The sequence below is a fragment of the Manis pentadactyla genome, chromosome 4 (genome assembly GCF_030020395.1).
Source record: "Manis pentadactyla isolate mManPen7 chromosome 4, mManPen7.hap1, whole genome shotgun sequence".
Taxonomy (NCBI): domain Eukaryota; kingdom Metazoa; phylum Chordata; class Mammalia; order Pholidota; family Manidae; genus Manis; species Manis pentadactyla.
The window spans coordinates 189,295,312-189,309,047 of record NC_080022.1 but is presented as its reverse complement, the minus strand read 5'-3'; the positions used below and the strand labels follow the sequence as shown (position 1 = coordinate 189,309,047).

Here is a 13,736-nt window from a genome sequence, read left to right as displayed (position 1 = left end):
GATGATGGGGTTTGCAGCATTTATGGGGGAACCCAGAGCAGAGAAGACACCTTCAGGACAGCACAGGGAGGGCCAGGAGGGGAGTGAGCAACTCAGGGTCAGATACGCTTCTGCAGAAGTCAGAAATCCGCTTGTGTGTGAGGCCCCCCCACCCCAACCCAGCTGAAAGACAGCCTCTTGACCACACCCCACAACACACAGACGTGTCCCCTCCTCCACACCCTGGAGTCAGCTTCCCCTTCAAGGCAGGCCCAGGGTCACTTCAGTCCGGCACCACTGCACAGACAAGCGGCTGTGGAGGTCCCTGGAGGGTGTCTGCATCCTGTCCCTCCCTTCTTCTTTGCACCCTAAGGATGGCGTACCCATCTCCCACCCAAGGACCCTTGGACTCCGTAATTTTAGATTTCTACCAGGTATTTATCATCAGGTCTGCAACAAGTTATGGAGGGTGGGAGAGGCCTTGCACATCCCAACTTTTCTCAGTTTTATCTGCATTTGTACACATTAAGGGCTTTTTAAGAGCCCAAAGATACAATTTAATTTAATTTAGATTTAATTTTAATGTTAATTTAAAATAAATTAAAAGATTATTTTTAGGAAACCCATGGGGATGCAAAAAGTTTCAAAAAGGGGACTGGCTTCCGGCAAACTGCCCATGCCAGCTAGATGGCCAGGGCACGTGGCAGGCTGACTGGACGGGGAGCCTGCCCTGCCGGGCAGACCCAGCATGTCCTAGGTGAGCCATGGAGCCCAGCTCCTCCCCCTTGGTCCTTCCCAGGTCAGGGAGAGTTCTGCCCATGGCCAGGGACAAAGGGGTCGGCCGTCACCTTCCTGCAAGGTGCCACTGAGGCCAGGAGGCAGGTGGGAGCCCCAGTCCTGTCCTCACTGTGTCCACCTCCAGGCCTGGGTCCTGAATCCACCAGCTGCCAGCTGCCAGGGCCCTGTGGGGAGGGACAGGGAGGAGGCATCTGTGACCGCGCCGCCCTGAGGGCAAAGGGCTGCTGACCACACAGGCGCAGGGGCATGAAAGGTGTGCTGGGAGCGGGAGAGCAGGTCCGGACAGGTGGGCAGGGGTGACGGGGGCACTATGGGGCATGCCTGGGTGTGACGTGCAGGCTGCAGGAAGTGTGCAGGGCAAGGGGGTGTCCAAGAGCCCAGAGAACCCCCCAAAAGCTCCGTGGATGGTGCGGAGGGCACACCCCGGGGCATGAGGCAGTGTGGAAGGGCCTGATTCGAGATGCCCATAGAGGACACACTCATCTCCAACCCCCAGCAGCCCAGGGACTCCTGCCCACATGCCAGCTGCCCGCAGATGTCTATGGGCGAGGTCAACAGACTGGCCCGGCTCGAGGTCCGCCCCCGGGGGGCAGCAGAGGGAGGGAAGAGGGGAGGAGAGACAAGGAGGGAGGGCAGCTGCGGACCCGGGCCCCCGGCCCTCTGCACTCGGTCAGGATCTGGGCATCGGAGGACGGACCCAGCCAGCATGGTGGGTGACCCCTCCCCACCCACAGGTCACCGGTCCCCCACCCCGACCTCTTCCCTGGGTCTCCCCCCACCTACTCGTTCTCACCAAGCCTCCATCTGAACTGACTACAGTTCTGGGCCGGAGGTCCGGGTTCTCAGGCCTACCCCCAGGTGTGGGGGAGATGTACTCACAGGTCCAGGCTGTGAGCTGGCCCCCAGTCTCCCCAGCGTCTCACTCACATGGATAAATAAGACTGACAGGGCCTCTCACAAAGCATGCTTCCCAGGAACCGCCCCAGGGGATCTGCCCCGAGGGACCTGAGGCAGCCCTTGGTGCACCTACACCAGCGCCACTCCAGGAGGGGCTCCCTGGAGCTCCCCCACCCAGAGGTCCCACACCTGCAGTCTCCAGAGACCCCCAGCACCCCAGCTCTGCCTGCGGGTCAGGGGCTCCCTGCACTGCACGGTGCAGCTCCAGGACCTGCAGCCACGCCCACTCCACCCCAATCCTTTCAGACCCATGGGAAGCCCAGACACAGTGTCCCCTCCTCCACACACACACCTCTGGCCCCCAGAAGCCAAAGCCCACATAGGCAGAGGATAAGGGGGCGGTAGGGTGTGGCTGGACCCCAGTGCCCAGACGGGAGCTGAGGCCCTCTTTCCTAATCCCATAGTCAGACCAAGGCCTCAAGATTGCAGGACCTGAAGACAGATGGCAAGGAGAGGGGCTGGGGGCACCATGCCTGCATGTGCCTCCCTGCCTGTCCCCAGGGAAGCAGCCCCTCTGGGGAGGCCCGGAGGCCAGTCATACCCCCCAGGCCTCTGGGCACTACCTGGGGGGGGGGGGTGTACAGGTGTGTTTGTCCAGCCAGTTCCTGTGGGCTTCTAAGGGGCAGAGCGGGGGCCACCAACTGCCAGAAAGCCGGGGCAGGGCCGGTGCTGTCAGGTACCCCTCCCACGCTGGGGCTCAAGCCGAGAACCAGGAGTGAACACCAAGGCCCAAGGCCGGAGGAAGGCAAGGTGGCGCAGAAGGGCCTGACCTGGTGACACATGCAGCCTGTCCCTTGCCAACAGGCCCTGACTGACTGGATGGAGATGCCACAGAGGGAGAGGGGTGAGGCCCCCAGCCCACCTTCTCCCTGCTCCCCGCTCTCTGCTGTTCCCTCGTTTTCCTTCTGCTGGCCAGCCCCCAAGCCCCTACCTCCACTGCCCACACAGCCACCATGGAGGGGAGCACCCCCAGGCAATCCTCCTCCCCCGCCACTGTCCTATGACCCAGATGGAGCTTCTGGCTTCTGCCCCCAATTGTAGGTGCCCCACTGCACACAGAGCCTCACACTGATGGTCAGAGGGCCACCGGCTGGGGCCAGGCAAGACAGAGTAGAAGGGCCTTGCCAGGTCCCTCCTTCACTGCAGGGGGTTGGGGGGAGGGGGCTGTGTTGTCTCTCCGCAGGGACAGTCCCCTCCTGGGCCTTGTTGGCGCCCTCCCTCCAGCACAGAAACACACATGTGCACCCACAGGCCAGCCCACGCCCCACGGCTGACACCGGGTCGGACTGCTCAGTGAGCCCCTCCTGGCTGCACCCCTGCCACCCACTCCCCCCTTGCCACCGGGTGAGGCACTAGAAGGGAGCAGATAGCTTACTCGGCGCATCTGTTCGGCTCTGACACCTTTTACAAGGGAGCACATGCAGCCTGGGGGCCTCTGCAGATGACAGGAGATGCTCGGAAAGGCATGGAGGGAGGCCACGCAGGCTGGGCCTACGTAGAGGGAGCCGCCGGCGTGAAGGGCCCAGTCCTGGTCCGAAGCAGGGGCGGCGCACCTCGCTTTTAGCTGGAGTGTCCCCACCTCTCTCTCTCTAACTCGGAGCCCCGGAGCCTGCTGCTTCTTCCCTGTCCTTCATGCTGGGGGCGACTTCAGGAGGAAACCAGGTAGGGCTGCCCACACGTACACAGACCAAGTGCGGGCGGGCACACCCCCCTCCAGGCCTCTGCCGTCCTGGGCGGGAGGCCAACGACAGCCAGGCCCAGCTCAGGGGGTACAAGGGGACAGAGGACACAGGCATCCCACACTCAGCGCCCTGACATCCTACAAGGAAGGAAGCACTGGCCAGGGCCGCAGAGCATGAGGGACAGAAGACAAGCTGGAGGCCCAAGAAGGGGCTCGCTGGTCAGGAAGGGGGGACGGCAGATCCGGGGCATGCTGGGGGGCGAGCGGAGCCGCCCTCCACCAGGCTGCAAGGCAGAACCGGGCCACTCAGAGGCTCTGAAAGTATGTGGCTGGGACCCTCTGCAGATCTGAACCTGGGGGGGCCGGCACTGCAGCTGTAGAAGCTGCCCAGGTGGAGAGCTGGCTGGGGGACTCCAGGACAGGCAGGGGAGCAGAGGTGTTTGGGGCAGCTGGGGGCTGGGGTGAGGGGCACAGGTGGCCAGAGCCTGGGGTCGGGGAGCTGGGTGCTGAGTATTTGGAAGCCTTCATGGACAGCGGAGTGAAAAGGGGGTGAGTGGGGGCTCAAATAATGGAGACCCCAAAGGAAGGCCAGGTCCTCCTGGAGTTGTTCCACGTGGGAATGGCTTCTGGGAAGCGGGAGCCTGGGCTGGGACGGCCAATCCTGAAATGGGTTCCTCGGCACAAAAGGGCAGGAAGGAACTGGTGCAACGGCAGGGCGGTTAGCAGGTGCCAAGCCCTGCACGCAGGCCCAGGGCGTGCCACAGAGGGTCACTGGGGACCTGCTGGCTCACTCCGGCCGGCGGCCAGGAGCTGAGGGACAGAGCAGGTGGTGGGAAGTGGAGATGGACCAGGACACATTCCAGTCACTGGGCAGGCTGGCTCTCCCGGGGCCGCTGGAATGTGATTCCTTGAAGGCCGGTTATGAGCGTGAAGACCTGTCCGGTGGCGAGGATGAGCAGCGTGTGATGGATGCCCATGCACGGGGGGCAGCGTAAGCTCGGCCAGCTAATGAGCTGGCTGGCCCTTGGGGCCGTGTGGGGAGGTCCGCCCACAAAGCGGACACGGGCTGGGCCCATGCCTGTCCTGCCTGCGTCAGCTGCAGTGAGACGTGGGGTGGACACTGGCCAACAGTGTGGCCCCTTCCCCACCTCACCGCTGCACCGCCACTCCGGGCTCAGCCCCTTGGGCCTTGTCTGACCACCCCTACCCACCTTCTGCTCGCCAGGCCCACTGTGCCCTGCTTGGGTGGGAGGGAAGTGCCTGGCTCTGTGACGGAGCGGCCATGGTGCCTTCCACTGGAGACCCCTGTGGCAGTCCCAGAGAATATATGGGCATCTAGAGACGGGCAAAGGGGTCAAGACCTTCCTTTCCCAGGAGGATGGCAGCAAGGTCGCTTAGTCTTATGTAATATCCCTAAGGATCCTCTTTCTTGGCAGGGTACTCCAAGAACACAATGCCTGCAGGCCATCCTTGGGGACCCCAGCCTGCTGCTCAGGGGCCCATCATCTCCTGTCCCCTCCACCCCATTTCTGGAAATGTTAGTGGGAAACAGAGTTCCTGCACTGAGGGGTGGGGAGGCTGCTTCATCTTTCCTTCCCGTCCCCAGCCTCAGAGGTATTTGTATCTAAAGACACTGGGTTCTTTGTTGTGGGGGCCTGGGGCTGGAGGGGGCAGGGCGCCCAGCCCACCTGTTTATGCCCTCCTCCTGTCCCCACCCCAGGTCAGAACGAAGCAAATGCTTCCTGGCTGATCCTATCTGGAGCACAGCGGGCAGCACAGCTGCAGCAGCCCCCAGACGCCAGCTCCCTGCCTGGGTGTGGGATGCTCCCCGTACCAGGCCGCACCCCCTGCAAACCCAGTGCTGGCCTCATAGGCTGGGCCCAGTGCCCCACCCCCAGCCCACGCCTCGTTCCCACGGGGCCCCTGTCCTCTGGAGGCAGCTGCTCACAGGGCCACGGAGGCAGTAATATTATATATTACAACAAACAGGGCGGCCCACTGACAAATAGACCTATGTGATCTAAACGGTATATTATCCCATAAAAACATCAGCGGGCAGAGCGTCAGAGCCGGGTGGAGAGACAGCCCCACGCACTGGGGCTTCCAAGGCACCAACCTTCCTCAGCATGGCCTGGGGCTGCAGGATATTTCTCGGTATCGCATGCTGGTTTTGATTTTGTTGTCTGCTTGTAATACTGAGTCTTTGGTGGGAGAAAGGAGGCCCCAGGGGTTAATGAGGACGAGGGAACCCTAGGGAGCCATTCTCTGGCAGGCAAGGGTGGGAGCTGTGTAGTCACCTATGTGTCAAACAGATGGGGGCACGTGCTTTGCATCCTGAAGCCCTGAAGTCCCACTCAGCATCTGGCTAAAGAAATGTGATGCGAGGCTGACTGGAGACCTCCTGGGGGGCTTCTCCAAGGGGCGCCCTGGGGAAACCACCCCTCCGGAAAGCTGCCAGCAGTGCTGGTTAGAGAACCTTCCCTGGACAGGTGATACACCAGGCCTTCAGAGGGGCATAGGCAGTGCCTCTGTCCTGGGGGGCAGTTTCTTTTTGGATCCTGCCAGAAGTCATCCAGGGTGGATACTACTCAATATAGCATTAGTAAGGCCCCTGCTCTCTGAGGATGTGAGGCTGCAGGGGGTGGTGCCACCCAAAAGGCTGTGAAGGATTTTCTCATGGGATTCTGTAGGCAGAGACCAGCCCTGAGGTCGCCCGGGTGGGGTCCTTGTATTCCACACTGGCCCCACCACAGGTGATCAGGGCCCCTCTGAGAAGGCCCTCTGAAGGAGCACCCACACAATGGACCCAGAGCAAGGGGATTGGCGGGACCCTCCCCTGGGACTCCATTATGCCAATCAAGGCAGCTGCCACCCGGGGTGCCTGAGGTAGAGGGGCAGGGCAGCTCTATTGGGGCCTATGTTCAGATATTTATGGTAGGGAGGAGGCCAGGCGGGCTGAGGCCTCTCCAGGAGGAAGGACAAGGGGGCCCTGGGGGTGGCCACCAAGGCCCCCTTCCTCCCACCCGCTGGGAAAGCACTCATCCCCAGTGGCACTGGCTGAACCACCTGTGCTTGGGAATTCCCAGCACAGGGCGGGTTCCAGGCTGAGACCCTGGAGCTAGACCAAGGGCATTCTGGGAAGTGTAGTCCTTGGGGAGTTAGAAGGGCCTGGTGGGATTTCCCACGGCATTACTTTAAAGAGAAGAGAGCAAAGGGGGTTACCCAGCCCCTAATCCCAGGGTGGGCGTTTGACATTCCAGGGAAATGGCTGAACCTGTACATCTGCTGTCTGAAAAGACACCAGCCGGGGGCCACGATTCCAGCTTCAGACCACACCAGCAGTTTTTCTGAGCAAGCCATCTGGACCTCTTATTTTGGTAGGGAGACCTGGGAACTCCCCAGAGAGGAAAGGCCCCAACAAAAATACCCCTCATTCCTGTCCTCTGGCTACTGCCCCAGACACTGGGAGAGAGAAGTGCCCATCAGAGGACAGGGGTTGCTACCTGTCCAACTCTGCGAGAGCCTGCAACACATCCCCATGCTCTCGCACATTATTTATGCTCACAGCCCGCTCTGATGACATATGTAAGTTGACAGCGAACATCCTATCAACTTGCCAGAGTGTATCTTGATTGTTAAAACACACTCTTAAAGGTGTATGATCATTTATCAAATTAAAATAGCTGCGCCTTGCCTGCCCCGCCCCTGTTCTGCTTTTCTTGACCTCCCCTTCCCCCCACCCACCACAGCCGCCTCCTTCTCCAGCCTCCTGTGCATCCTGCTCTTGCACCCGGGCCCTGTTCCTCAGGGAACACAGCCCCTCCTTCCAGGACCCCAGCCCCGGCACCCCTCCCCACCCCACTCCAGGCCAGGGCAAGCCCACTAATCGCCAAGAAGTGACAAACACCAGAAGCCCCACCAATTAAATTTAAACTCATGCAAAGCTCAGTGGCTAGTAAATTATTTTTATTAGCTTGAACCAAGTTCCCGTAAGAGAGAAAGTCAACTTGCTCCCATGAATGGCTCTTGTATAATTTATTTAACTCTGTGCTCTTTGCCAAAGCCTGGAATATTTTTAGCTTGTTCTGTTGTTGGATTTGGCTTTTTTATGTGTGTTTCTTAGGGGTATTTTTAGCCTCATCCATGTTATTCTAACAGCCTCCTATGCGTTCTGTCCTGTCAGTGAGGGCTGTTGACCCAGTCTCGCAGCAGAGGAGGGTGATTTCTAAGAATAACGGGCAGCGTTTGGGGATGCGCATATTTTCCAGGGGAGATGCTTAATGCACACAAGGCCACTCCCTGCCTGTCTCGCTAATCTGCCTTACTACTCATGTGACCTGGATATCCCTATAGGAATATCCTTATAGGAATGATCAGATATGGAGGCAGCACAAACCCCACTGAGAAAAAACCCACATTCCAAAAATGGCTTCAGTGGGGCAGGCGAGGTGGCCACCGCAGCCTGCTGGCCAGTCTACGTGGCCACCCGGCCACCGGATTCCCAGGGTTCCTCAGCACGGTGGTGGCTTTGATGTCTGGTTCTGTCTCCTCCAGAGCAGAATGGGTAGAGTCCTTGGAAAGTAACTCTTTTCACACCTACTTAATGCTGGTAACTGTTGCAGAAACACTCTATGGTGTCATTGAGCTAATGAGGTATTTACGAAAATGCATTTTTTTCTTTACAAAAAAATATCACATGACCAGGGAAGGGGAACCTTTGATGGGGTCTTTTCACACTAGGAAATTATCTTTTTTCCTCTACTAAGTTTTTTTTTTTTCTTCTTTTTAGATTGGAGATCAGAAGCACTGTTAACAGGGAAGAAGTTTGCTGTTCTCCCGCCAGAAGGGACCTGCCACTCTGTTTGCTGCCAACACCCCCGGGCCCAGGACACTCAGCTGCCAGGCCACGCCATTTACACCGCGAAGGAGACAAGAGGCGGCGAGAGGAGCCCACCCGCAGCCAGCCGCACTGCTGAAACCCAGGCCAGGCACCTCTACCTCCCTTCCGTGGGGACCCGGTAACTCGGAGACTTGGCCCGCGGAGGGGGCTGCGCAGAGGGCGGGGCTGCGCAGAGGGCGGAGGGCAGAAGCTGACCGGCCGGAAGAGGGGGCGGGGACGGGCCTCTCTCTGGCTGGGCTGCCGCCTTATTAAATGCGCTCCAGGGGAGGCGCGATCCCCAATCGCTCCAGGCAGTAGTGCTGAAGAAAAATCTTGGGTTGATGCGTTGTTGATTTTCCATCCCCCCCCTAGATTTCACAGCTTTGCCTCCGGACCATCTGTATTAGAGACAAAATCTAACACTGCACTAAAAATAATGATTCCAAACATTTTAATTGCACCTTTTGGTGACAAGGTTACTGGAACAGCACTTTACCATAAAGCCCTACAGCCGATGGTAAAGCTACCGGCACTTTCATTTCTAGAAAAACAGTGGAAGCTCTGGAGCCCTACGTCCCATCAGGGAACCTCGGGCTGACATTTGAAAGCACTGAGTGTGGACAAGGAAGGACCGTGCAGGCGGCCTCCGGGGAGGGAGCCCCGTGGCCCGCACCGGGTAGCCGCGCAGAGAGGAGCGGTCCCGGAAGCCAGGGGTTCCACGTCTGGTGGCTGGACCTACTCCCATGTCAGAGCCTGGCAAATCGGGAGACGCTCGGAGCAGTTTTCCCCTCAGTGGGGCAGCAGAGGGAGGGAGCGGCAGGCCGGATTGCTGCAGCCGAGGCCTGCAGACCGAGGCTATCCGCAGAAATGGGAAGGAAGTCCGCCAAACTGGCCATTTGGAAATCCGCACATGAGAGGCAAAAAAAAATCTTTTTTAACTTAATTCAATTTTTTCTTTCTAAGCCAGATCATATATAGATACAGACCAAAGCAAAGCAATCTGGGGCAAAATTCCTTTAAAAATATTGATGTAGTTAAATTTTAAAAACCAGTATGAATATTCTGGCTTTCAGCAATTTAAAAAGGCTTTCAGTACAGATGCTCCTAGCTGGACGCCTGCTTGGCCTGGCCTTCCTGCCACAAATGGGCCGAACATCTCCAAGCACAATAGGCCTCTCGGGTCCCCCAGGGGAGTGGAAAGGTCTCCAGGAGCCGAGGACACGTGGCCCTCCAGCCCCCTGTGAGGGCCCTGGGGACCTCCAGCGCCCTCTAGAGCACTCTGCATATGGGCAAAGGCTGATAGGGTCTGGGTCAAAGAAAGGGACCAGGCCAGTGTCCACCCAATTTCTCCAAACCCTCTATGGCCTATGCTCAAGAACCACGTGGTCAAACTTGGCCTGAGCAAGACAATGGTTTGGGCCACACAGACCACATTCCCACCTGAGTTGGTGGTGCCAGCATCTGGAAGTATCTGCAGAGAGACGAAATGGCAGCTGGCCAGGACCTAGCCAAACTGTGAGCTGGTGAATGGGGACAGGGGAGGCAAGAGTGACCCGAACCTTCAGGGAATCCGGCCTGGCTGTGCCTCCCTATGATGGAACAGCTCCAGCTTGCCTATCCACTACTGGGAAACCTTGATGTCTGGGGCTCTTCCATACCCTTGTTTCTGTGGTCTTGCTACCTGCCAGGCCAGAGGGTATGGCACACACAGGAGGGGGTGTGTAACCAACTGCTCCCTCACCATCCCCCAACCTGAAGGCTCAGGCTCCCTGCCCTTAGCAGGGGCCACCAGCCTACAGCCAGGAGAAGGGACTGGTCAGGGAAGCTGTGGCACAGTCCCTGCTGCCACCACGAGATGCTGTCTGCGGCCCCCTCACCCTCCCAGGCAGAGCTGGGCAGGCAGCATCTCCAATGCAGGGGTAGAGAAACACTTAACCGCAGGGACAGCTGGGACAGATATTTTTAAATCACCAATTGCCCAGGCAAAGTACTTTCCCTCTTTCCAGTTATAAATCCAGAGGAGAGAAAAAGAAAGGGAAAGAAAGAAGAGCAGGCAGAGCGACAAAGCAGTCCTGCAGGTCTGGCGCCGGAAACACCGCGATGCCGGGCTAATTCCAGGGGCGCTGGAGGCCAGCCTGGCCTAACGGAATCTCCTCAGATTGTAAATGCTAAAAGCCTATTAGTAATTAAGCAGTTTCGTCTTTTTTTTTCTTTTTAGGAAATTCACGTTTTTCTCTCTGACTGCCCTTCCTTCTGACATTCTCTCTTCCAGCCTCTCTGAGCCATCCGTTTTAATCCACACGCTAATTGTAATCCCATTAAAGCAGATATAATTTTATTAGTATTCACAGTTCATCAAGCTAGCAATAATAACTGTTACTGCCAAATTAACAGGGAAAAAAAAGCGGCAAACAACATTTCTGATGTTCAGGACAAACTGTAAACAATAGCAAGCCAACCTTCAAGGGTGACCGGCAGATCCCCAGCGCAGACCCTGGTGCTTCCTGCAAACTCGGTCGGGGCTGGCCAGTGACCTCCAGGGTCTCTCGGCGAGGTAGCTGCCCCTTCGCAACCCTCCGCCCGGGGCCTGCTTCTCCTCTGACCTCGCTCATCATTACTATCGGAGAAACCCGAGAGGCAGTCTGCCCCGGAGGCCTGGGTCCGCTCCGTCAAGGGCCGGCCTCTCCCACCGCGAGGACGGGAGCGGTGGCCGCGGTCTCCGTGGTGGGGTGCACTCGCCTGCACCGAAAGCCGCGCCCGCGCCCCGCCGGCGCCCGCCGCCCTCCCCCTGGGCGCGCCGCGCTTTGTCCGGCAGGAGCGGGATACCAGCGGCACTTGTCAGCGCAGGGGCAGCCCCTGCGAACCCATTCTCGCCCTGACACTCCAAGGCTTTACACAGAAACAGGATTTGCCCGTCTTACACCAGCGGCCCCTGCTAACGCTCACCGCACGCACACCGCCCTAATCCGCGAGGCCGCGGCGCCCCCACCCCGTCACCACAGCCGTTTTGTTCCCGCAGAAGGTGCCTAGTGGTCCCAGCCCCAGAATGTCTCAAGGACGTGAATGCAGAATGCAGAAATGAGGGTTCCGCGGAATTCACTTCTGATGCAGGGAGGGGTGGGAGAGGGCGGCATGGGAGGAAAGGGCTTTATTTGTAGCCGGCTCAGGGGCTGCCCCTCCGAGACCCCGGGGGACCCCCGGGAAGGCCGCTCTAAACCGCGACGATCCGGCTCTGGGCGCAGGACGCGCTGCCGCCCGGCCGCCCCGGGGTCGGGCCCGGGGCCGGGGCAGGGAAACGAAACCGAAGGCTTCCCCGCAAGTGCCCCAGGAGGGGAGAGCGGTCGCCCGTCCGCCCCCGCCGTGCCCACCTCCAGCTGGACCTCTCCCGCGCCCGCACGGCCGGCACTGACCTGCGTGCGAAGCCATGGGCAGCGGCGACGGGAAGTACTTTCCGGGCTGGAAGTGCGCCGGGGGCTGCGCGGCGGGCCCGGCCGGGGCGAGGCGCGCGGCTGTGGCGGCAGCGCTGCGGTGGCCCAGGCTCCCGCGCTCCGACAGCAGATGCGGCGGCGGCGCGAAGTCGCGGCCATCCATGCCGGGCCCTGGCCCCGGCCCGCCGCCGCCTCCCGGGAGCAGCGTGGCCGGGGCCCGGGGGCAGCGAGGCGCGCGGGCGGCGCGGAGGCGGCGGCGTCTGGGGTCACCGGCGGCGGCGGAGGGGCCGGTCAGCACGCCGGCGGACTGGGCTCCTCGGCGGGCGGCCGCGCGCCGAGCCTGCGGCCGCCGTGCGGGTCCATCGTCTGCGGAGGCAAGCAGAGGACACTCGGTGACTTGGAGACTCGGCTCACCCGGGGGTCCCCGCCCCGCCCGCCCCCACACCCCCGCCGGCCCGAGCGCGGCCAAGCCGGGCGGCCCGGCCCGGAGCGCTCGGCGCGCCTCCCCGCTGCACGTGCGTGTGCCGGCCCCCCCGGCCCCCGCGCGCACTCGCACCGTTCCAGCGCCGCTCGGCCCCGCAGAGCCTGGGGGGCCTGGCCGCACCGCTCGCCGCCTCCCCTTGGCGTCCCCGCAGGTCCCGGAGGCGAAGGCGCCAAGGCGAGAGGCTGCTGGCTCCGCTGGGTGATAAAAACCCAAATCTGCGAAGCCATCACGCACGCACACACACACTCACACTCACGCACACCCTCTCCCCTCCCCCGCTGCCCGAAGGTGTCTCGGAGGAAAAGGCCGAGGGTCCGCGCTCGCTTTTTCCTCCCCCCTTCCCGAAGTCCGGCTTTTACTGCATTCCGCTTAACCGAATAACCATGCTAATTAAGCGAGTAATTTTATTGATTGTAACCCGAGTTTTTTTTATAACCTTCCTTTTCTCCCCTCTCCCATCCCCCCCCCTGCGTCTTTTGGTCCTTTCATTTGAACCCGCCCCCCCACCAACGGGCTGGTACCCCACCCCCAGCACACAGCCAGGACCCAGCTCCCCGGGAGCCCCGGGCGTCCGCGTCGCCGGTGTCACCTGGGCCACCAGCCGCAGTGCCGGCCCGCCGGCCGAGCCGGGAGTGCCCCGGCGAGGCTGCAACAATCTCCCCGCCCTCCAATCGGAATCGCCCAGGATCTTCCTCCGCGGATTGGGTGCTCTGGCTGGGGCGCTCCGAGAGTCAGAATTTGTTCTCTTAACTCCCCAAACCGGCCACGGCTTGCTCGCTTCAGCGCCTGTCCAGGGTCCCCGAGCCGAGGGCGGGGGATGCGGGGTCTGCTGCGCCCGACCCGGCCCTCGGGCCGCGGAGAGGCGGCCGGCGCAGCCAAGCTCAGTGGCCGCTCGCGTCCCAGCAGACTCGGCCTCCGTCGTCCCCGTCTACCTACCCACAGGGCCTCTGAAAATGTCCCCTCCCCGTCCCTTCTGTTCCACCCCCACCCCACGAGGGGAGCCCACTCTCAGGCGAAATTGGGGACAATTTCAGATGCTGCTTGCGGAGCGATGGAGCAAGCGACATAAACCGCACCACTGTGTGCCCGCGTGGACCTCTTTCACTTTGTATATTTCTCATTTCCCAAATCAGTATTGTTTTAATGTGTGCTATCACCATAAACAAAAAGAAGCTGGGTAGGCTCAATAATTTAAATTGTGGACGGTGCAAAACCTTCTGAGTTTTTTTTATTTAGCCATCCCACCGGGACAACAAACCGACTAAGATGTTTTCCATTTTGCGAATACCATTTTAAATTGCTATATTTAATGCTACGGGTTCTTCAACGTCTTATTTGCAGACTATTTTGTGTTTGATTTAATCTATAACCGAAAACATAATGTATTAAGTGAATACATATTTGCTCAGCTGATAAGCTTTTTTAATATTTATTCGGAGAGCTTTTGCATTGTAAATAAACGGTACCTACACAAAGAGTTCTCTTTGTCTCTCAACTTCATACACAGACGTTTGGGGCTCCCTCGCCTCT

The 13,736-nt window shown here is 59.7% G+C and overlaps 1 protein-coding gene across 10 annotated transcripts in view; it reads right to left on the bottom strand.

Annotated features, from left to right (window-relative positions):
• BAHCC1 (BAH domain and coiled-coil containing 1) overlaps positions 1 to 13,736 on the bottom strand; it is a 61,238-nt gene that overhangs the window by 45,223 nt on the left and 2,279 nt on the right. For 8 of the 10 annotated variants that reach the window (XR_008997510.1, XM_057501806.1, XM_057501812.1 and 5 more), the window contains exon 2: positions 11,705 to 12,088. Coding sequence is in view for 9 of the 10 variants with exons in the window: in XM_057501806.1 (XP_057357789.1) it covers positions 11,705 to 11,885 (181 nt within the window). In the remaining variant the exon portion in view is untranslated. Of the gene's footprint in view, positions 1 to 11,704; positions 12,165 to 12,278; positions 12,687 to 13,736 lie in introns of those variants that run through there. The other 2 variants (XM_057501809.1, XM_057501810.1) reach the window with 2 other exon arrangements.